Source organism: Salminus brasiliensis, chromosome 2 (assembly GCF_030463535.1).
Source record: "Salminus brasiliensis chromosome 2, fSalBra1.hap2, whole genome shotgun sequence".
Classification (NCBI taxonomy): Eukaryota; Metazoa; Chordata; class Actinopteri; order Characiformes; family Bryconidae; genus Salminus; species Salminus brasiliensis.
Window position 1 is genome coordinate 6,284,957 of NC_132879.1, and position 21,991 is coordinate 6,306,947.

General features: G+C 45.2%; 1 protein-coding gene across 2 annotated transcripts in view; it reads left to right on the forward strand.

Moving 5' to 3' along the window:
- Window positions 1-21,991, forward strand: part of gramd4a (GRAM domain containing 4a) — a 91,283-nt gene that overhangs the window by 35,469 nt on the left and 33,823 nt on the right. The window contains exon 1 of one of the 2 annotated variants that reach the window (XM_072674229.1): window positions 17,879-18,150. The exons of the other annotated variant lie outside the window; for it this stretch is intronic. Coding sequence (XP_072530330.1) covers window positions 18,066-18,150 — 85 coding nt within the window. The 5' untranslated portion in view covers window positions 17,879-18,065. Of the gene's footprint in view, window positions 1-17,878; window positions 18,151-21,991 lie in introns of those variants that run through there. 2 annotated transcript variants of the gene reach the window in all.

Consider the following 21,991-nt stretch of genomic DNA (forward strand, 5'->3'; position numbering starts at 1 on the left):
TGGTAGGGGTTTGAGACTTGTGAACTGTTCCGGCACAGTGGGCCCTTTAATTTGGTAGGGGTTTGAGACTTGTGAACTGTTCCAGCACATCAGGCCCTTTAGTTTGGTAGGGGTTTGAGACTTGTGAACTGTTCCAGCACAGTGGGCCCTTTAATTTGGTAGGGGTTTGAGACTTGTGAGCTGTTCCAGCACATAAGGTCCTATAGTTTGGTAGGGGTTTGAGACTTGTGAACTGTTCCAGCACATCAGGCCCTTTAATTTGGTAGGGGTTTGAGACTTGTGAACTGTTCCAGCACATAAGGTCCTATAGTTTGGTAGGGGTTTGAGACTTGTGAACTGTTCCAGCACAGTGGGCCCTTTAATTTGGTAGGGGTTTGAGACTTGTGGACTGTTCCAGCACATAAGGTCCTATAGTTTGGTAGGGGTTTGAGACTTGTGAACTGTTCCAGCACATCAGGCCCTTTAATTTGGTAGGGGTTTGAGACTTGTGAACTGTTCCAGCACATAAGGCCCTTTAGTTTGGTAGGGGTTTGAGACTTGTGAACTGTTCCAGCACATCAGGCCCTTTAGTTTGGTAGGGGTTTGAGACTTGTGAACTGTTCCGGCACAGTGGGCCCTTTAATTTGATAGGGGTTTGAGACTTGTGAACTGTTCCGGCACAGTGGGCCCTTTAATTTGGTAGGGGTTTGAGACTTGCAAACTGTTTCAGCACATAAGGCCCTTTAGTTTGGTAGGGGTTTGAGACTTGTGAACTGTTCCAGCACAGTGGACCCTTTAATTTGGTAGGGGTTTGAGACTTGTGAACTGTTCCAGCACATCAGGCCCTTTAGTTTGGTAGGGGTTTGAGACTTGTGAACTGTTCCAGCACATCAGGCCCTTTAGTTTGGTAGGGGTTTGAGACTTGTGAACTGTTCCAGCACATCAGACCGTTTAGTTTGGTAGGGGTTTGAGTCTTCTTATGAACTAATTCATGGACTGTTCCAGCGTGATGTGCCCCTTATTTGGTAGGGGGTGAATGTAGAACCGGACTTGTTTAAAAAGCTGCACCCTTAAAAATAATTTAGCAAAAAAGGAACCAGTATAGTAGCAGCTGTTAGACTGAGGTCCTCTTGTGGCAGTGACAACATGAGTGTTGCAGGTCGGTTTAAATGTTGTGCATTGAACGCGTGTGTGTGTGTGTGTGTGTGTGTGTGTGTGTGTGTGTAAGTGAGTGCGAGCGAAGCATTGATCACCCTGTTAGCTGCCCGGGGACGAGTAGCTTCATTGGATTCTTTGACTTTCTGCACTATTAGAAATGTAATCTAAAGGACAGGTCAGAGTGATGCAACTGGGGCAGCTCTAAACAGGCTCTGTTACACAACCTAACTGAGTCCAGTAGCACCAGCACTCACTGGGACCCCTCCCTGTGTAGCGCAAAACTAATCGGGGAGTAAGGGTCCATTTCGGCCACAGCCAGCATGGTTTGGGGCTTAGTACACTTCACTTATACTGATACTTTAGATACTTACTAACTTTATTGTATGGTGATTGGAGCTGTATAGGCAAGGCCATGAGGTGATGACATCAGGACACACCGGTAAAGTGAACTGGGTCATCTGACTTAGCTTAACCTCAAGATCTCTGGGGTAGTCTTCCATCTTCATTATCCCATCCACTACTTGCAATGTACCAGTTCCAGTGGCATGCCCCAGAGCTTGATCCTACCACCACCTTGCTTAACAGTTGGTACAGTGTTCTCAATGCCTCACCTTCACTCCTCGAAACATCTTTGTCTTATCTGCCCGTAAAACTTTCCTCCAGAAGGCTTCTTCTTTGTCCACGAGGCTCAGCTGTGACTTTTAGTCGAGAATGAGGGTGTTATTTTTGGAGATAGGGCTTCTTTCTTGGACGTCAGCCTCTCTCGGTCGATGGCGGTGTAATACGCACTTGACAGTAGACAGTCTGTAGGCAGCTCATGGCAGGACTGTGCCTTGGTGGTTCTTCCTGAGCATCCGAACCAATTTCCTCTCAGCTGAGCGTGACAGTTTATAACTGAGTGTGGAGCTAAAGTTACAGCCTCATAGACGTTAAGGGCTTGGTTTTTGGAGATTTTGTAGAGAAAATAATACCTCTCGCCCCCCCCCCCCCCCCCTTCTCTCTCTCTATTTACTGAGACAGTGTGTGCTCTGAGCCAAGGTGAGCGTCTGTCCACACACGCCTCTGTCACTAACTTTTATGGCTGTGTGCCTAAGGAGGCTATATTAAGTGTGTGTGTCTGTGTGTGTGTGTGTGTTTACCCTTAAGCCTGGTTCGCCCCCCCCTGAGCCTGGCATTAATAGAACTGTCCCATTTAACGCTGCATTAAGGCTGACCCGAGGTCAGTTACGGTCAGGAGTTGTGTACGTGTTTATCTTGGGATTTCCCGTTACGCTTATACACATGCTGACTACACCCCCCCTCCCCCCCACACCCACACACTCAACCCACGGCAGTGACTACAGTTGTTTTGGAGGGATGGAGGCAGTTGGTGATTTTAGGTGCAGGTATTTGTCACTGTACTATGTCCAACGCATTTGACCCATCTGTGGTAGTGAACACACACACACACACACACACACTAGTGAACTAGGGGCAGTGAGCACATGCACACCCAGAGCAGTTGGCAGCCAACTCCAGTGCCCGGGGAGCAGAGAGGGTGAAGGGCCTTGCTCAAGGGCCCAACAGTGGCAGCTTTGCCAAGCCCGGGAATCGAACCCACAACCCTATAATCACCAGCTCTAACTGCTGAGCCACCACTGCCCCTCAAACAGAGACTGCGCTTGCTGCAGGCTTTATCAGCCTGCTCTTAGTGGAGCTGGGGGAGCAGTTAATCATGAGAAGCCATTAGGAGCAAATGGAGTGTTTGGGGGGGAGGTAGTGGTGAGGGGGGTACATGGGTAGGTGTGTCCCCATGTGTGCGTGAGTATCAGAAATTTTAAGCTAAGCATTAAAAGAGAGAGCTGTGAAGTTCCTAGGCCTGCCACGATGACTGCTTTGTGGACGATATACTGATCCGGTCCAGGACCCTGAACTGTGGGTTTCGTGATCTGTTACACTCATGATACACTCATAATACTCAAAATTCATGTAAAACTACAACATTCTGTATCGATGACCACTTTCCTCATGAGCCGTAAAAAATAGCTTGAAATGTTAGGTTAGGGGTCAGTATGTCACTTTGTTTAAGACGGAAAATACAAGCCTAGTTTTACAGGCCTGTTTACCACCCTGTTATCGTGTCTCAGAATGAAACCGTTTCTTTTTCTAGTGGACTTTCTAGTGGTAGGGTAAAAAAAGTTATAAGCTGTAACTTTATTGGCTGGTTTACGTCACCGTAGTACACGGTAGCCGCTTAGCCTCCTAACTTAGCCCTGCCTAGCCTAGTTACATGTTACAAGAGCAAGCAGTGTTGCCCGACAATATTGTATCCGATTGTAGGCCCATATTCCCATATTCTGGTTGGCTTAGCATTAGCTTTTAGCTGCTACCCTTGATTTCCTCTGGTTGACCTAGCGGCCTACCTGCCACAAAGTGGAATAACGAGAGTCCGGGCATGGAAGTGCTAAACCTTGACCATTTCAAGGCTAAACGCCTTGAAATGGTCAAGGTTTAGCACTTCCATGCCCGAACTCTCGTTATTCCACTCTGCCAAGATAGAAAAATACAGTTTCCCATTCTGGGCCACCGTTAAAAGAACATGTTTAACTCATGGCTGCGGCATTTTCTGCAGTCTTAGACGTTCTCCCGGTAAATCTTTAAGCAGATTAGCCAACAATAGGCTTTTTTGTTTCGGTGCTTTCGACTGCCAGCACCAATCGCTTCTTTCATACCCTTTTCAATAGCACTCACTATACAGGCATTATATCACTCTCCTCCAGCACGCAGAGTCTGAGGTGAGGTGAACGGTAAACACTGTGGGTGGGTGGCTCTCAACTCCCGCCATGAGAGGGACCATTTATAGATATGACTTATTAACACTGAAGAGGCCAGAAAGTGCCCGTTTCTGACTTTCTATCTGCTTTATTTTAAATGCTATTGAAGAGGACCTGGCCAAGACCTCAGAACAGACACTAGTGAAGAGGTCAGCGTCAGTGTTTTCAGTAATGTAACATCAAGCTGGTTGTAGCTCTTCAGGCAAACAGAGAAATCCGTTAAGTTTATGGTTTAGAAGTCTTGCATTAAGGGTGGAAAATGACCCACCTCATGTTTAACAGCAGAGAAAACTCCCTAAATGACCTTGAAATTTAGGTGACCAGTCACACCAATCACAAGGTTAGGACCAGGATTAGGGATAGGATTAGGTTTTAAAATGAGGTTAAGGTTAGGGTTAGGATTAAGGTTAGGATGAGAACTAGGATTATGGTTAGGATTAGGTTTTGGGTTGAGTTAAGGTTAGGATCAGGTCCAGGATTAGAGTTAGGATTATGTCTTAGGTTGAGGTTAAGTATAGGATCAGGGCCAGTATTAGGGTTAGGATTAGATTTTGAAATGAGGTTAAGGTTAGGGTTAGGATTAGGGTCAGGATGGGGGTTTGAATAGGTTTTGGATTGAGGTTAAGGTTAGAATCAGGTCCAGGATTAGAGTTAGGATTATGTCTTAGGTTGAGGTTAAGTATAGGATCAGGGCCAGGATTAGGGTTAGGGGTTAGATTTTGAAATGAGGTTAAGGTTAGGGTTAGGATTAAGGTCAGGAAGGGGGTTTGAATAGGTTTTGGATTAAGGTTAAGGTTAGAATCAGGTCCAGGATTAGAGTTAGGATTATGTCTTAGGTTGAGGTTAAGTATAGGATCAGGGCCTGGATTAGGGTTAGGATTAGATTTTGAAATGAGGTTAAGGTTAGGGTTAGGATTAGGGTCAGGATGGGGGTTTGAATAGGTTTTGGATTAAGGTTAAGGTTAGAATCAGGTCCAGGATTAGAGTTAGGATTATGTCTTAGGTTGAAGTTAAGTATAGGATCAGGGCCAGGATTAGGGTTAGGGGTTAGATTTTGAAATGAGGTTAAGGTTAGGGTTAGGATTAAGGTCAGGATGGGGGTTTGAATAGGTTTTGGATTAAGGTTAAGGTTAGAATCAGGTCCAGGATTAGAGTTAGGATTATGTCTTGGGTTGAGGTTAAGGTCAGGATCAGGGCCAGGATTAGGGTTAGGATTAGATTTTGAAATGAGGTTAAGGTCAGGATCAGGGCCAGGATTAGGGTTAGGATTAGATTTTGAAATGAGGTTAAGGTCAGGATCAGGGCCAGGATTAGGGTTAGGATTAGATTTTGAAATGAGGTTAAGGTCAGGATCAGGGCAAGGATTAGGGTTAGGATTAGATTTTGAAATGAGGTTAAGGTCAGGATCAGGGCAAGGATTAGGGTTAGGATTAGATTTTGAAATGAGGTTAAGGTTAGGGTTAGGATTAAGGTCAGGATGAGGGTTTGAATAGGTTTTGGATTGAGGTTAAGGTTAGGATCAGGTCCAGGGTTAGAGTTAGGATTATGTCTTGGGTTGAAATTAAGGTTAGAATCAGAGCCAGGATTAGGATTAGGATTTAAATTGAGGTTAAGGTTAGTATTAGGTTCAGGATGAGGATACGTTTATTTTTATTAACATTAAAACGACATGTCCCTCTCATGCTGCTCAAACATCTCTGACCTATTGAGGCATAGACCTCTGAAGGTGTCCTGTGGCATCTGCAACCAAGAGCAGCAGATTCTTTAGGTCCTGTATGTTGTGAGGTGGGGCCACCATGAGCATCAATGAGCCTTGGACACCCATGACCCCGTCACTGGTTGTCCTTCCTTGGTGCACTTTGGGTAAGAACTGACCACTGCATACCAACAACACTCCACAAGACCTGCTTCAGAAATAGCTCCCCTGTAAAGTTCAGCGTGTCGGACACATGCTGCTTCATCAAGTATCACCCACCTCATCGCTGTGCTCTCAGGTGGCCGAGCACGAGGGCGTTGGTGGTGTGTTGGTGGGTGTGTGGGCGTCTGTGCAAGTTAATCACAAACGTCCAAGCAGTGACCTGCTTTGACCCCAGCAGAGCTCGCTGCTGCTCTTGAGGTAGTTGGCGGGCAGCCAAGGCTATTTGCGGGATGGATAATTGGCCAGCGTGAAGTAGAGGTACAGCCCAGAAGGGCCGACGCTACTCTTAGCCCAGACACATCGCAGGCACTCAGCCAGGACTTCAGACTTTACAAGCGACAGTCGTAAAAGCTATTAAGTGCGTGTATTTGCTGAGTATTCCTTTCCTGATGCTAATGCTAATGTTGCTACGAGTGAATGAAGGCAGTTAGCCCCCAATTAGCATTATGGATATGATCGCTAGTCATTTTAGCCAAATCAAACACTGAAGGTCCACTAAGAGCAATCAGTCTGGGCCACTAATTTTGTCTTAGACTGATTTTTACACTATAGGGACAAAAGTATTGGGACACTTGCTCCTTCACTATTTCTTCTGCAATCATGGAAGGCTTTCTACTAGATTTTGGAGAGCATTGCTGTGAGGATTTGATTGTATTTAGCACCATCATTCCAGAGAACACAGTTCTTCCACTGCTTCACAGCTCAATGCTGGGGGGCTTTATACCCCTCCAGCCCACACCTGGCATTAGGAATGATGCCTATAGAGGCATGTTTATCTGCTCCAGAGAGTCCTATTCTATTATCAGTACTCTGCTGCAGGGACTGGACAAGCTGTGTGTGCATTTGCACATCTGTGTCAGCAATGGGTGCAGCTTAAAGTGGCCAAAGCTGGATTCATTTATTAGAACAGGTGTCCACAAACATTTGGACATGTAGTGTATCAATGACCCATACTCCGGACCGGTTGGTTTTTGAATGTGGGTACAAACAGAAATTGGTCAAAGTAGATCCAGATACTATCTGGATTACAAACTGCATGTTAATGCCAGGTGTGAACGGGCCAATAGTACTAGTGTGGAGTACACGATTGGGACCCAGCTAGGACCGGTTCTACAGCAGTGGGCAGTGGTGGCTCAGCGGTTAGAGCTCCGGGCTATTGATGACAGGGTTGTGGGTTCGATTCCCGGGCTTGGCAAGCTGCCACTGTTGGGCCCTTGAGCGAGACCCTTTACCCTCTCTGCTCCCCGGGCGCTGGATTTGGCTGCCCACCGCTCTGGGTGTGTGTGTGTACTCACTGCCCCTAGTGTGTGTGTGTGTTCACTAACACAGATGGGTTAAATGCGGAGGACACATTTACAAAACCCAGCGTCTGACACATTTACACAAATATGTGCACCTTTACTTTAGCAAAATGTTTATGTGCTCCATTTAATGGATTGATTTAACAAATAGTGTGTGGTTGGTGTGGCGCAACAGATAACACCACTACCTGCTACTTAGTTACAACACCATGTGGGAGACCAGGGTTCGATTCCCGGTCTGGGTGACTATGCTGCGCTACACCAATAAGAGTCCTTGGGCCAGACTCCTAACACTACATTGGCCCACATCTGTGATATGAATAACCTTGTATGTTGCTCTGGATAAGAGCGTCTGCTAAATGCCGTAAATGTAATGTAATGCAAATACGTCAAATTGATTTCTAATAATATTATTAATAAATGTTTTTATCATCAATATGTTAAATTCAGCAAAGAAAAAAAATTGGCACTAAAACATACTTATTTATACATTATTATTTAACTTGTAGTGTCCTCTACTTGTGTCAAAACCTGTATGCACAACTGTGTGTGTGTGTGTGTGTGTGATCATGCTTTTCCAGTATAATGTTAAAGTAATGTGATTACTACTGTGTCCCTGAGGCCAAGACCTTCTCTTCTTACACACACACATACATAGACACCCAAACACTGATATAACTAAGCCCAAGATAAGATCCAAGCCTCCAACTGTCCTTCATTTTAGAAAATATGACCCTCAAGTGTCTGACTGAGAGAAAAGAAGGATCGCTGGTTCGAATCCCAGGTCATGATGCCCCGCATCAGCAGCCAGAGCCAGAGCCTGAGAGAGCACAACTGGCCTCGCTCTCTCTGTTTGTGTAGATGTTTGCACACTCCCTCTCCTCACATCCCTTCAGTGAGATCAGGACGGGCATCTGCTAGCCGGTGCATCAGAGCTGGATACCCGACGCTGTCCTGTGAGCGCATTGGTTGAGCCGGTGACGATGCATCAGCGGCTGTTGGAAAAGAGGCAGTTGCTGGTTGTGGTGGTGTTGGAACAGGCATGTGTCAGTCCTTAGCCTCCCAGTGTCGGGAGCATTTCATGTGATAGGGGGAGAGTACTAACGAGTGGGTTGCGTAATTGATTGGATAGAATAGAAGGACTGCACAGCATGTCTGGAAAATGAGACAGTAAAAAAACACCTCCAGCTTCTCCAGGAGGGCAGCGATCCTATTTACAGCACTGCTCAGAAGAAGAATACGTTCAGTTTATATATACTACTGTCTTTCTCCAGCCCAAGGATACTTAACACTGAGGGGGTGAGGGCTAGACAAGAGGAATCCTAGAGCTTGGACTCTAACAGTAAAGGTGCTGCAGCGGGTTCTTTGAGTCAAGTCAAGTCAGATTTATTTGTATAGCTTTTTATAACTGTTGTCGTCACAAAGCAGCTTTACATAATTAGTAATTAGTGCAAGACGGCGACAAAAAATAAATAATGTAAGAAGACATGAAGGATCCAAGACCCCCAGTGAGCCCCAACGGCGACAGTGGCAAAGAAAAACTCCCTCAGAGCTGGAGGAAGAAACCTTGGGAGGAACCAAGACTCACAAGGGGGACCCAACCCGACCCGTCCTCCTCTGATCAGAACTATTTATAAATTATTGATAAAAATGACCAAACCAGATACAGCAGATAGTTAATAGTGGTGATATTAATAGTGCAGATAGTTACGAGTCCATTTAGGTTTTAACATGGTCATTAAACAGGTAGCAGTGGTAGGAGGGTGAGCCGCTGGTCTGGTATAGGTGGTGGTGAGTGGGGGGCCTGATGGTCGGACTGGTAGGTGGCAGCTGGTCTGACGCAGGTCGGGCTGGGTGGCCATTTACTCTGAGAAGAAAGCTCTCTCCGGCCTAGTCTACACGTATCCAGAGATTTGCCACCTTCCGTGAAGTACTGCCAGCAGAATAGGGCTCTCTAGAGCAGCTACACATGACCCTATGGGCTCCACGCCGAATGCCAGACGTTGGCTAGAGGGGTATAAAGCCTGCCAGCATTGAGCTATGGAGCAATGGAACAGTTAGTTGGTGCTCCATCCAATACTTTTGGGATGAGTTGACCTCACTAGTGCCTCACTTGTCACTGAATGCAATCAAATCCTCACAGCAGTGCTACAAAGTCTATAGAAAGCCTTCTTCCCTGGACAGTGGAGATGGTTACTACAAAAGCTGGATCAACTCTTTTGAATCACCTTGATTTTTACAAGAAACAATGAATGAGCAGGTGTCCCAATACTTTTGTCCCTATAGTGTTGTGTGCCATATAGTGAGTGTTTGAGCCTGCTGCTGCTCTCTCCGGAGGGGAGAGTGCGTGTATACGGAGCTACTGTGGCCTGCTGTGTTTGGATTAGAAGGATGGCACCAGCGAGCATCATTAGAAAAGATTACTCCACACAGTTCTGCGCTTATGTAACAGCGGCCACATTTCGAGAAGCAGCCGAGGAGGCCGTCGTTTAGACCTGTACTCAGATCCCATCCTGCCCTCTCCACGTCTACAGCTCTCTCAAGAATTGGAGTGATCACATGCACATGTACACACACACTCGGGCACAGCCTTTACTCAGCTGATGTGTAGGAGATGTAGCTCCATTAGCTGTCACTGTTGTTTTGACTGTAGCTTCTCTTTAAACCAGTAGGAGCTCTTCAGCTGCATCGCTGTTAACGGCTCAGCTCTGCTTCCTAATTAGAACACAGAGTGGGGCCTTGTGGCAAATTTGTCCCTAAAATTGGGACAAGGAGTACGCTGCGAGGAAGCAGTATCAATCTAGGGAGGGAGAGGGCTCCTAATAGAGAGCTCCTTTGCTATCATAACAACGGGAAAGGTAGCATGTACTAAGTCTCTTAATGAATCATGGGTGTGTTTTGCGGCGTAACGTGCAATGAACCAGTCAGCGTGTCCCTCACCGTTCCCTTTAAGAGCCAGGTGCGGTCTGACTTTGGCGGGTTGGGCACACGCCTGTGTTGACAATTCACTGCCAAGATAGCAACGAGCGTCTGACTGTTGACGAATGTCTGTCTAGGTTGTTTTCAGTTAGTTGCCAAGATATCAATACACCAGAAATTGACCTGAACACCCCTTATTTCGAGACCACCACGCCCATTATTCGTAGATATATTCACAAGCAGCGTTGTTTTTAAAGCATGCAGGCTGATAGCGTGAAAATTGACTGTTGGCGGGGTGTAGGAGAGCAATGAGCATCGCAGGGTGTAAGATAGGTGGGTTGGGCACACGCCTGTGTTGACAGTTCACTGCTAAGATAGCAACGATTGTCTGACTGTTGACGAATGTCTGTCTAGGTTGTTTTCAGTTAGTTGCCAAGATATCAATACACCAGAAATTGACCTGAACACACCTCATCTCGAGACCACCACAGCCATCAGCGTAGATATATTCACAAGCAGCGCTGCTGTTTAAAGCATGCAGGCCGATAGCACGACAGTTGCCTGTTGGTGGGGTGTAGGAGAGCAATGAGCAACGCAGGGAGTAAGATATGCGGGTTGGGCACACGCCTGTGTTGACAGTTCACTGCTAAGATAGCAACGATTGTCTGACTGTTGACGAATGTCTGTCTAGGTTGTTTTCAGTTAGTTGCCAAGATATCAATACACCAGAAATTGACTTAAACACCCCTTATTTCGAGACCACCACGCCCATTATTCGTAGATATATTCACAAGCAGCCTTGTTTTTGGCGGGGTGTGAGAGAGCAATGAGCATTGCGGGGGTAAGATAGGGCCCCTAAATCCTAAAGCTTAGTAATTGGATCATGTGGAATTGGATCATGTCTAACTCAGCCTTTCCAGATTGTTTTGTGCTCCCTAAAATGAAGCATCACTGTAATTTGTAATGGCTTCCTGTAACTGAGACTACCCTGACTGCTACAAAACGTTCAGTGAGACTTCAGTGAGCTAGATCGGATACTGAATCTGATCAGATATGCTCTTCATTCCCTAAAATCCAGCGACTTCTCCAGGTATCGGATCGGTGACCTCTCCATTTCTAATGCACATCACGCTGGGTAACCACCAACCCACCCCACAGCTTGCTGTGTTTTATAATAAGCAGGTGTCTGTGGCTGGTTGGTCTCTTAATGTGACTTCCTCTCGAATATCCTGTGTATTCCGTGCCTGGCAAACTGTGAAGGACTTTTTTTATTTTATTTACTGCACCCCCGCCGTTCTCCTCCTCTGTTCTTTCAGTCAGGTTACCATGCAACAGCACCATTCTGTAGGCAGGAGGCCGGACTCAGGAGCTTGGCTTCTTCTTCAGGCCTCATTGTGGGGTTGAAAGGCTGGTGCTGTCTTACAGAGCTGGGGCTTTTTGTGTGTAATTGAAGGATGAGGTGGGCACTGCTGTGAACACTGGCAACGTCACATTACGGGAATTCCAGCACACAGACCCCCCCCCCCCGCGCCACCGGAATGCTAAATCATGCTCTAGGCCTCCAGCTTGGTTGCTAATAGCTAGAAAGACAAGAACTAGGCCTTTCTTATGTCAGTGACGTAAGGTCTACCGCAGGGTCATGGTGGAGATCATGGTACCACTTCTTTCAATTCTTCTTTCTTTTCTTTTTTTTCAGCTTTACAGAGCAGCCATTAATGACACAGCCAGTTAGTTGGGTATGCACAGCTTGTTCAACCCTCTGGAGTCTGAGGGCATCTTCTCAGTCTTCTTAAATTTGCCTTTAAAGGCACTTGCATGGAAGATAATGCCCACATGTTTCATATCCAGATGTCTCAGAACCATCTCAGCTCTCTCTGTGATGAGGCCTAGAGCATTGCACGCAGACCCTGAGATACCTTGACCCTAAACCTGAAAAAACTGAAGTCAGATTTTAGAAATTCTTCATATTTCCTGTGAAAACAGGCCTGTACTCATGTGGACGAACTGTGTTGGTGCTTGAAACGGGTGTAACAGGCGTTTTGTTGCACTGGCGCTAGCTAATTAAGCTAGTCTAAGCTACTGTTTGAGATAAGGTAATAATGAGTTAGCATAAGTAGCCATTAAACCCATTAAGCCCATTGGACTTTACCTTTACCTATAACTTAATTGAGTCATTTTTTTAATTATTATTAATCCCATTATTTATTAACACTTGTATTTAGGTAAATGATCACCACCGGAGTAGCATCCTTACTCAACCCTTAGCATTCTTGCTCCGCCTGGCTGTATATTGTACAGTGTTATGGACGACAGTTATTATACAGCAGTTCAACGGCGTAACGCTGAGCTTTCGTTAAAGCTCCAGAAGCATGAATGGTCAGTATATGCTTGAGGAGATATCCAGTGGTGTGACGGGCTTTGAGCAGTATTAAAGTATTAGGTGAAGGATTTCTGGGGTTGTTGATTGAAGGTTTACAGATGTAACGCTGTGGATTTTTTTTGCACTCTCTGAGCTCTAGAACGTCCTGATTGCTTGGATGCCTACAGCCGAGCCAAGAGATTTGAAGCAGGAAGTGGCTGTGAAGCAGGATGTCTAAGCAGAAGAAACTGTAGGGTTGTGGCTTTGAGCGTCATCAAACAGTTCAGCCGACCTTGTTTACTTACTTTATGCTGCTGGTATGTTCCCCCAACATCCTGAGCTCACTAACTCTCTTGTGGCTAAATGCCATCAGATCCAAACAGCAATGCCCTTAGGTCTAGCAGAAAGCCTCCCCTACACGGTGCAGACCGTTACTCCAACAAAAGTAGGATCTAATACCCTTCAGGTCAGTAGAAACGATGAATGAGCAGGTGTCCAAATACTTTTGTCTTTTACTAGCTAAGTGAGTAGAGAGCAGGAGACCAGATTTCCATAAAGATGGCCAATTTCATATCCATTGTTTATGGTTTAAAAAAAGGAAAGGGCCTGAGGCAAAAGTTTGGAAACCCTGCCTGGCCAGAACCTTTTAACACACCCCTTTGGCGAGTATCCCAGCTTGTAAACTTTTTCTGTAGAAGCTAAAAGTCTGTCAGTTCACCTCTTCATCAACTCTTTTCCAGAAGGTTTAGGAGTTTAGTGTTTTTATGAATTTCTGACTTTTCCTCCAGAAGCGCATTTGTGAGGTCAGACACTGATGTTGGACGAGGAGGCCTGGCTTGCAGTCTCCACTCTAATTCACCCCAAAGGTTTTCCATCAGGTTGAGGTCAGGACTCCGTGCAGGCCAGTCAGGATCTTCTACACCAGCCTCTCTCATCCATGTCTTTCTGGACCTTGCTTTGTGCACTGGTGCGCAGTCATGTTGGAACAGGAAGGGGCCGTCCCCAAACTGTTCCCACAACAGTTGGGAGCATGAACTTGACCAATATTTTAGCGTTTAGATTGTTAAGCAGGTGCTTAGAGGAGCTCATGGCTGCTGATTGCTGGGACAAGGTTCGAGAAGTCTTAAAAGTTTATTAAGCTTGGAAATTTGCATCACCAGGTCTTTCCTAATGGTGCCAAACAAGCTAATTGAGGTCTGAGACCGTAAAAGTTATCTGAGATCTCCTGGGTGGTCAGTTATTTTAATGATGGTCTATTGGAAATTCTCATGATTCTGAGCTGAAGTGAGCAAAGGCCTTATTCATGCCAGTCTGCTCCATATGTTGATGGAGTGTTCTTTCAGAAACTGGTGTTGAAGTACCTTTACTGACTTCTAGCAGCAAGTCTTTCCTGTAAGCAAAGTGATTTTCATTCACAAGCCGTGAAATCCCTGTCCGTCGGTTTCGGCCACATTTATGAGGAGAATGTCCTGTAGACTGTAGGGATTTCTGCCACTGCTGGTAGACCAGTATGACCGTATGCTTCCATACACCTGCAGAATCAGCTGCTTCCTACACACTGTGGTCTTTGGCTAAAAAGACGGACTGCATATCTGCTTTGCGACCCATTTTCCACACATTCGACTCATCTCAATCTACGAATCCCATCACACACCCCACAGGTATTTATAGGTATCATCCTCGTGCAGCGCCATCTACAGGAGCCTGAAGTTACCACCACTCTAAACACGCAAAGTGACTCTTTCGGCTTATGTTACTGTGGTAGTTATTAAATGGGAAAATGTCCTGCTAAAGCTCTGGTAACAGGCCTATATACAACACAACAGGGTTGAACCAGCAGCACCTTACATAAGACTATTAAGCGCCGGTAGAATGTCGCCTTTCGAGCTGACAGACACGCTGAGTACTCTGCTGGTAATGGCTTAAAATCGCTGTTTGAACCAAACAGAGAATTGAACGTGTACTTGGACAGAGTGATTGACAAAGTGCTTCGCATTTTCCTCTCAGACCCAATTCTCACGACACATCTAATCACCTCTGCAACAGCTTTTATGCAGCTCCCATCTAAACCGTTCTGTCCATTTTGTAGAGCAAGTAGTAGAAGTAAGTTCTGAAGTGTCTTTTAATAATAATAACAACAATCTCCCTGCTTCTGCTTCAGCCTCTATTCCCAGCTCTGCATGTCCAAATGTTTGTGGACACCCCTAGTAATAAATGCATTCAGCTACTTTAAGTTGTACACACATACAGCTTGTCTAGTCCCTGTAGAGCAGTACTGCGAACAGTATAGGCCTGGGCTAGAGGGATATACAGCCCCCCACCCCAGCATTGTGCACCATCCAGTACATTTGGGTTGAGTTGTGGATTGAGGTGGGGTGGTGATCATCATCATCCAACGTCCTGACACCTCACTAACGCTCTTGTCTCTTAGAGGATTTTGCTGTCCCATTACTTTTGTCCAGCACTTAGTGTAGAGTGTGCTTTGACTGCCTTGCCGGCGAAATCTGTTCCATTTAGCCTCCACAGCATGTCCTCGGTCTCGCTACACTGGTCATGCTGGGAACCCTGCGGCGACAGAGGGCAAAAGGACGACTGCTCCATCATAGCAGGAAATTTCAATGACGATGGTTCTGTAAAGGCAGCAGTGCTGCGGTTCCGGATTACAGCACATCACAGGACGGCTTCAGTTTAGCTCTCGAGCTCTAAAGAGAAGGCATTGAGAAAGGATCTAGGTCAGTCAATGAAGCTCAGCCAGTTGTTCCAATAATCACAGTATTTTGTTGTTAAAAGTGCCTCAACTATCTACTGGAGGATTATTATTATTTCTCCTACTTCCACTTTTACTTCTCTACATATTTTGGATAAGTTTAATACTTTTACTCTGTTACATGTTTATGAGCTGCATCGTTACTCGTTACAATTATAAAAACGGTACGAATAATTTCAGACCCACAGTATCACCTCCAGAGCACTAGATGGCGCTGTCACCGGGTTTCAACACTGATCAGAACAGGCTAACACTGGAGCTCTGTTAGTTTATCTCCAGATGATGAAGAAGAAGAACCACCAGAAGAAACCAGCAGGTTTAACTCCTCCCACTCAGCCCATGTAAACATTAGCAACATTAGCAACATTAGCTAGCGAGGGTCCTGAACACCACAGCTAGCAAAGAGACACAGCATCGTATTTCTCCATTAAACTCCTCACCCTGACCCGGCGCTGAGGGGTCTGTTTCTCAGGGGTTTAAACCAAACCTTGCTGAGACAGTTTCAATGAATGCTGAACGGATTAGCATTAGCATTAGCACTGTTAAATACGAACATGAGTAAATCCCTCCCACCGTTCAGCCCTGCGTTCACTCCGCTTCAGCTAAACTCGTGTTTTATTGGTCGCCTCGTTAAAAATGACACAAGATGGGCGGAGTTTTTCAGCCGGAGTTGAACATGGTTGAACTGGATGGAGTGGAAACTCTGGTCGGTGTGTTTGGGTGAATTATGGGCAGAGATGTACAGTAAGGAAGTGGAACTACTTCACTACGGTACTTAAGTAGTAAAATACTACAATTTACTCTGTTACATGTTTGATGTGCTGCATCGTTACTCGTTACAGTTATAAAAACAGTACGAATCATTTCAGACCCACAGTATCACCAGGCCAGAGCGCTAGATGGCGCTGTCACCAGGTTTGATGAAGCCGCCTCAACACTGAGCAGAACAGGCAATGGAGCCGTGAGCGAGCATGCTGCCGTTCTTCCTCTCACTCCGCTGCTGCAGTGAGGACACTAACGCTGGAGCTCTGTTAGTTTATCTCCAGATGAAGAAGAAGAAGAACCACCAGAAGAACCTCCTCCATCTTCACCTCCTGCAAATACTCGTATGTGTCTGAATGGCCTGAGATCTTTCAGCTGTAGTTGAGGTTACAGAGAGTGAAGCTCAGGGTTTGAGCTGCTCTCCTCACTGGTTTTACAGATGAAGCTCTTGTGTGTGGCGGGTCGAGTCAGGTCTGCTCAGCTCTCTCTCTCTTATGGGCGAGTTTGTTTAGAGAGTGAACTGAAGACTCGTGTTCATGAACTCTGTCTTCTACAGTCCCGTCCTTCTACTACAGCCAGAGGAACTGAGACAGTGCTTAAGTCTGAGCATCTGAACTAATAGAAACACTGATACTCAGACTTCTGACTGATTTCTGTAAGAACTACAGAACACAGTACTGTACTTTTACTCTCAGTACTTCAGTAGTACAGTTTAGAATAAACTACTTACAAATACTTAAGTACAGAAATGCTGAATACTTTAGTACTTCCACTTAAGTCTGAAGCTGAGAAAGGCCCGTCTCCCTCCACCCATCCTCACCCTCTTCTATAGGGGAACCATAGAGAGCATCCTAAGCAGCTGCATCACTGCCTGGTTTGGGACCTGCACAGCCTCTGACCGCAAGTCCCTCCAACGCATTGTGAGGACAGCTGAGAGGATCATCGGAGTCTCTCTCCCCTCCGTCATGGACATTTACACCAACCGCTGCATCCGCAAAGCAACCAGCATTGTGGATGACTCCACCCACCCTTCACACAGACTGTTCTCCCTCCTGCCATCAGAAAGAAGGTACCGCAGCATCCGGTCCAACACGACCAGACTCTGCAATAGCTTCTTCCCCCAAGCCATCAGACTTCTCAACACTCAACTCAACTTCTGAACTGATATCTTTCTGTTACATGCTCTCTCTCTCTCTCTCTCTCTCTCTCTTTCCAACCATTTACCCCAGATAACATGGGAAGCATTTTTTGCACAAGCATTTGCACTAATAACTTTACTTTACTACCTCACTGGACTCTATTTATTGCACATTGCACAATTTGCACACTACCCCCAATTATTTATTATCCTCTGTCTGTACTGTGTTGTGTTGTCTGTCCGCACTTGTTTGTTTGTGTTGCACTTGTGTCTTGTATGCACTGTCTATGTTGCACCATGGTCCTGGAGGAACGTTGTTTCGTTTCACTGTGTACTCTATATGTAGTTGAAATGACAATAAAACCCACTTGACTTGACTTGACTTGACTTGAGCTTAAAGACACTTCTACTTCTACTCAAGTCACTTTTCTGATAGAGCTCTTGTACTTTTACTCAGCTCTGTCCACAGTGACACATCTAACATATGGTAAAGATAAATGCCTTCGCTTAGCAAGGAGAACAGTGGACTCCCAGCACCTCCTGTTCAAAAAGCCTTTATTCTAAGCCAGATCTCATACTGTAGCTTTTTCAGTAGATGCAAAGCCACATGCATGAGCCTGCGGGGGACTAAAATTGCTGACTGTGTCATTGCATAAGGCTCCACCTTTCCCCTTGTCCACTCTTTCACTCGGTTGCAGCTAGCGTTGCTGTTCGGAGCACCCATGCCGATTTGGAGTGCGCGGAGTCCCTCAGGGCTCTATATTCTGCCCTAGACCGGATCCACAAGTAAAGGAGGACGTGTTGACCGTGTTTGGAGTTTAGGATGATTTCTGAGCCGTTGGATTCGGATCGAATGTGGATTTTGATCCCGCGCACTAGGACGCAGAGGCATTAACGGCTTTTGCAGGCCAGAGACAGGGAGTCCAGGGGCCCAGAGCAGTTGGGGCACAGATGGAGACCGTAGTACCTGAACTCGAGCTTCTTGGAGACATTGCAACTGACAAGATGAAGATTCAGAAGAGCAACCTCAACCTTAGTAAGTGTCCAACTACAGCATTAACCTTATTAGAATTTGTGCTTGTGTATGAGAACCCTGCACAGGTTCTTTGAGTGGTTCTTCACCATTCCAGTGAAGAACCTCTCCTGTGCCTCTACTCGAGATGGTGAGGACCGTTTCCTTCAGTTCAGTTGCCATGACAAATCGAAAGAATGGAAAAGTAAGGCTATTCGATTTTCAAATTAGAGTGAAGTATGTTGCTCTCTTTATTCTACACTATATTGACAAAAGTTTTGGGACACCTGCTTATTCCTTGTTTCTTAAGAAATAAAAAAACTAGATTTTTGAGCACTGCTGTGAGGCTTTGACTGCATTCAGTGACAAAAGCAGAAGTGAGGTCAGGATGTTGTATGATCAACACCTCACCTCATCATCCCCGACTCAGCTCATCCCAAAAGTACTGGATGTTCCAGTTTTACTGCTCCACAGCTCAATGCTGGGGGGCTTTACACCCCTCTAGCCCACGCCTGGCATTCGGCAGCATGATGCCAATAGATTCATGGTTACCTGCTGCAGAAAGTCCTATTCTATTGTACTTCTCTACAGGGACTAGACAAGCCATGTGTGTGCATTTGCATATCTGTGTCAGCAGTAGCTGATTGCGTTCATTAGAAGGGGTGTCCACAGACATTTGGACATATTCGCTTTTGGGTTTGCCGTATTACGGACTGAAGGTATTCTGACAGCTTTATTTCCGCAATGTTGAAACAGGGAAGTGAAACAGACGTTGACCCAGAGTAAACCCAAAGAGCTTATCCTGATGACGAAGGGTCTGGTTTAGTAAAACAGCTTTGTTGGCACGGAAACAGCTGAGAATTGATTATTTCCTCTTAGCTGTGCATGCGTATAAACTGGCAGTCGAAAAGAACAGCTCATAATTCTGACATTTGATGGTGATACACACCAAAAACAGCCGAAACAGCTTAAACGGACAACTAAGAGCATCTCTCAGGGTTTTGTAGGCTCTTCTCTGGGCTGTTCTGCACTGCTGTTCACTGACCTCCTGTCGAGGTTGGGGGGGTTTATTTCCCACGCAGTCCGAATACAGTCTCACAGGTTCTCAATATTGTTCAAATCCGGTGAGCAGGTTCTCCATGACATCACCTGACCTTGCTTACTCTTCAGCCCACTGCATCAGTTGATGAGGAGAGTGGCATTTTGCACTGTGTTGCTGGTGAACAGTGTATCACAACAGTGAGTCATGTTATTGTCATGTCATTTTTGGTGGTTCTTCACTAAATGAGAAAAAACGGATCCTTCATATAAAAAGAAAAAGAAAAATTACAACCTAATTAATAGAATCTGATAAAATTATTAAATTTACAAAATTATAAAAACAATTTTAACCAATTTTTAACTTTTTAAAATGTAAACTTTTTAAGTGTGTGTGTGTATGTAAATGTATATATGTATATATATATGTGTGTGTATATATATATATATATATATATATATATATATATATATATATATATATATTTATTATTATTATTATTATTATAGTATCATTTTTCATTAGATTCTGGCTCTGAGTGGCTCAGTGGTCAAAGTTTAAATCCTGAGCAACGCCGCTTTGCCATCAGCAGCCGTAGCTAGAGAGAGCACAACTGGTCGTGTTCTCCTCTAGTGGGTAGATGGTGCTCTCCCCTCTCATCACTCTTAGAGTGATGTTGGCTGGCACAGGCGTCTGTTAGCTGATGCAGTAGAGCTGGGGACCTGCCGCTTTCTTCAGAGCATATCGGCAGCCCGGTGATGCCGCATTGGCAGCAGTTCAAAAAGAGTTGGTGGCTTCAGATGTGTTTCAGTCCTTACCCTTCTAGTATCAGGGGCATTGCTAGTGCTAGGGGGAGCTATGAACAGGTGGGTTCATTGGCAGCACCAAAGTAAGACAAAATAGGGAACAATTCTACTTTAAAAAAAATATTTTTATTAGATACTATTAAGTAGTTTTTACGAATTTTTGAAGGCTTAAAAATACACCTGCAGTCCAAAATAACTTCTATCCATCCATCTTCTCATCCGATCTCTACCTGGAATCATTGGGCGCGAGGCAGGAATGCCCCCTAGACAGTGCGCCAGTCCATCACAGGGTAAAGGACAGAAAATTTGACCGTATTTTCTTGTGGTTCTTGTGGTCGTAGAACAGTGTGATCCTGCGGTATGGGCACATGACCACTGTCTGACAGACACACGGCCGACTGTTGTGTTGTGTTTCGACAGTGACTGGCATTAGGCCTGATGTGATGCAGAGTGACAGTGTGTGAGCAGGCCGCCACATTCAATACTAATTACACAAGCACAGAGAGCGAGAGCGAGCGAGCGAGTGAGCGAGCGAGAGAGAGAGAGAGAGAGAGTGTGAGTGGGCCGTGCTCTCTGCCCCGGTGTTTCCTCAGGCTGTGTCCTCTCTCCCCTCTCTCGCCATTCTGCTCTGCTCGTAATAGGTTTACATGTGTTCTCTGGCATGGTCAGCCTGGATATGCTAAGCTTCTTAAGATGCACAATTAAGAGACTGGCTGGGGGGAACTTTGCCCCCCACCACTGCTCACATACAGTAAACACTGGGGGAGGGGGGGGGGGGGTGTTCTGAAATTCGTCTGAATTCAGTGCAGTTCTAGATATTCAATATTATGGTGTTGCTAGGTGGTTGCTGTGGTGGTATGTGGTTAATATGGTATTCCAGGTGGTTACTATGGAGTCGGCTGGTGTTGATAGGTGATTGCTGTGGTGCTGGCGAGGTGAATGCTATGGCGCTGCTGTGTGGTTGCAGTGATATCCAAGGTGGTGACTATAGTGCTGCTAAGCTGTTTGCCATGGTGTTGCTTGGTGGTTGTTATGAAGGTTCTTGGTGTTTACTATAGTGTTGCTGTAGTGGTGCTAGATATTTGTTTTGAGATTTTTAGAGTTTCCTAGGGGCTGCTAGAGTGTTGCTAGATGTTTGCTATGCAGTTGCCCTGGTGTCTCATCTGGTTGCTAGCGCATTGTCAATTGTCAGCATTTGAGCACAAGACCCCATATGAACTGTGAAGCATGAAGGTGGAGATGTCATGGGTTAGGGCTGCTTTTCTGCTGTCAGGCCTGGGAAGCTTTCCAACATAGACTCCACTAAGAATTCTGTATTGTATCAGAGGAAGTTTGAGGAAAATGTGAGACAGTCTGTCTAATAACTAAAGCTGAAACATCACACAGCTGAAAGATCTCTGCATGGAGGAGTGGGAAAAACTCTCTGCCAGTTGATGCTGGAGACCATTGTAGGTAGTTATTTCAGCCGAGGAGGGAAATACCAGCTATTAGGGCATAGGGTGTCCTAACGTTGTCCTGAGAGGAAATTAATATTTTATTAATTACATTTTACAAAAGACGTTTCTTCAGTTTTATGGGTTTAGTTACATTAGATCCATCTATTATTATTATTGTTTGAATGAAGATCAAATGTCAGTAAGTGTGTGTGTGTCTGTGTCTGTGTGTGTGTGTGTGTGTGTGTGTGTGTGTGTGTGTGGAGATGAGATATTGTATATATTGATATATAGTATATATGAAATATATATATATATATATATATATATATATATATATATATATATATATATACATAATTAAGAGACTAGTGGAGAGCTTGCCAAGACATGAAAGCTGTGATTGGCAGTTAAGGTTATTTCACCATAGTTCCTTTTGAATGCTCTCAAAGTTCAAAGACTAGTACTGTGTTGTTTACATTAGAATAATAACTTCTTTGCATTTTAATTACTATAATAATTTCTTTGCATTATTTGAGCAGTTGTTTTGGAGCAGTTCTGCAAATAAATACTCTAAATATCATTAT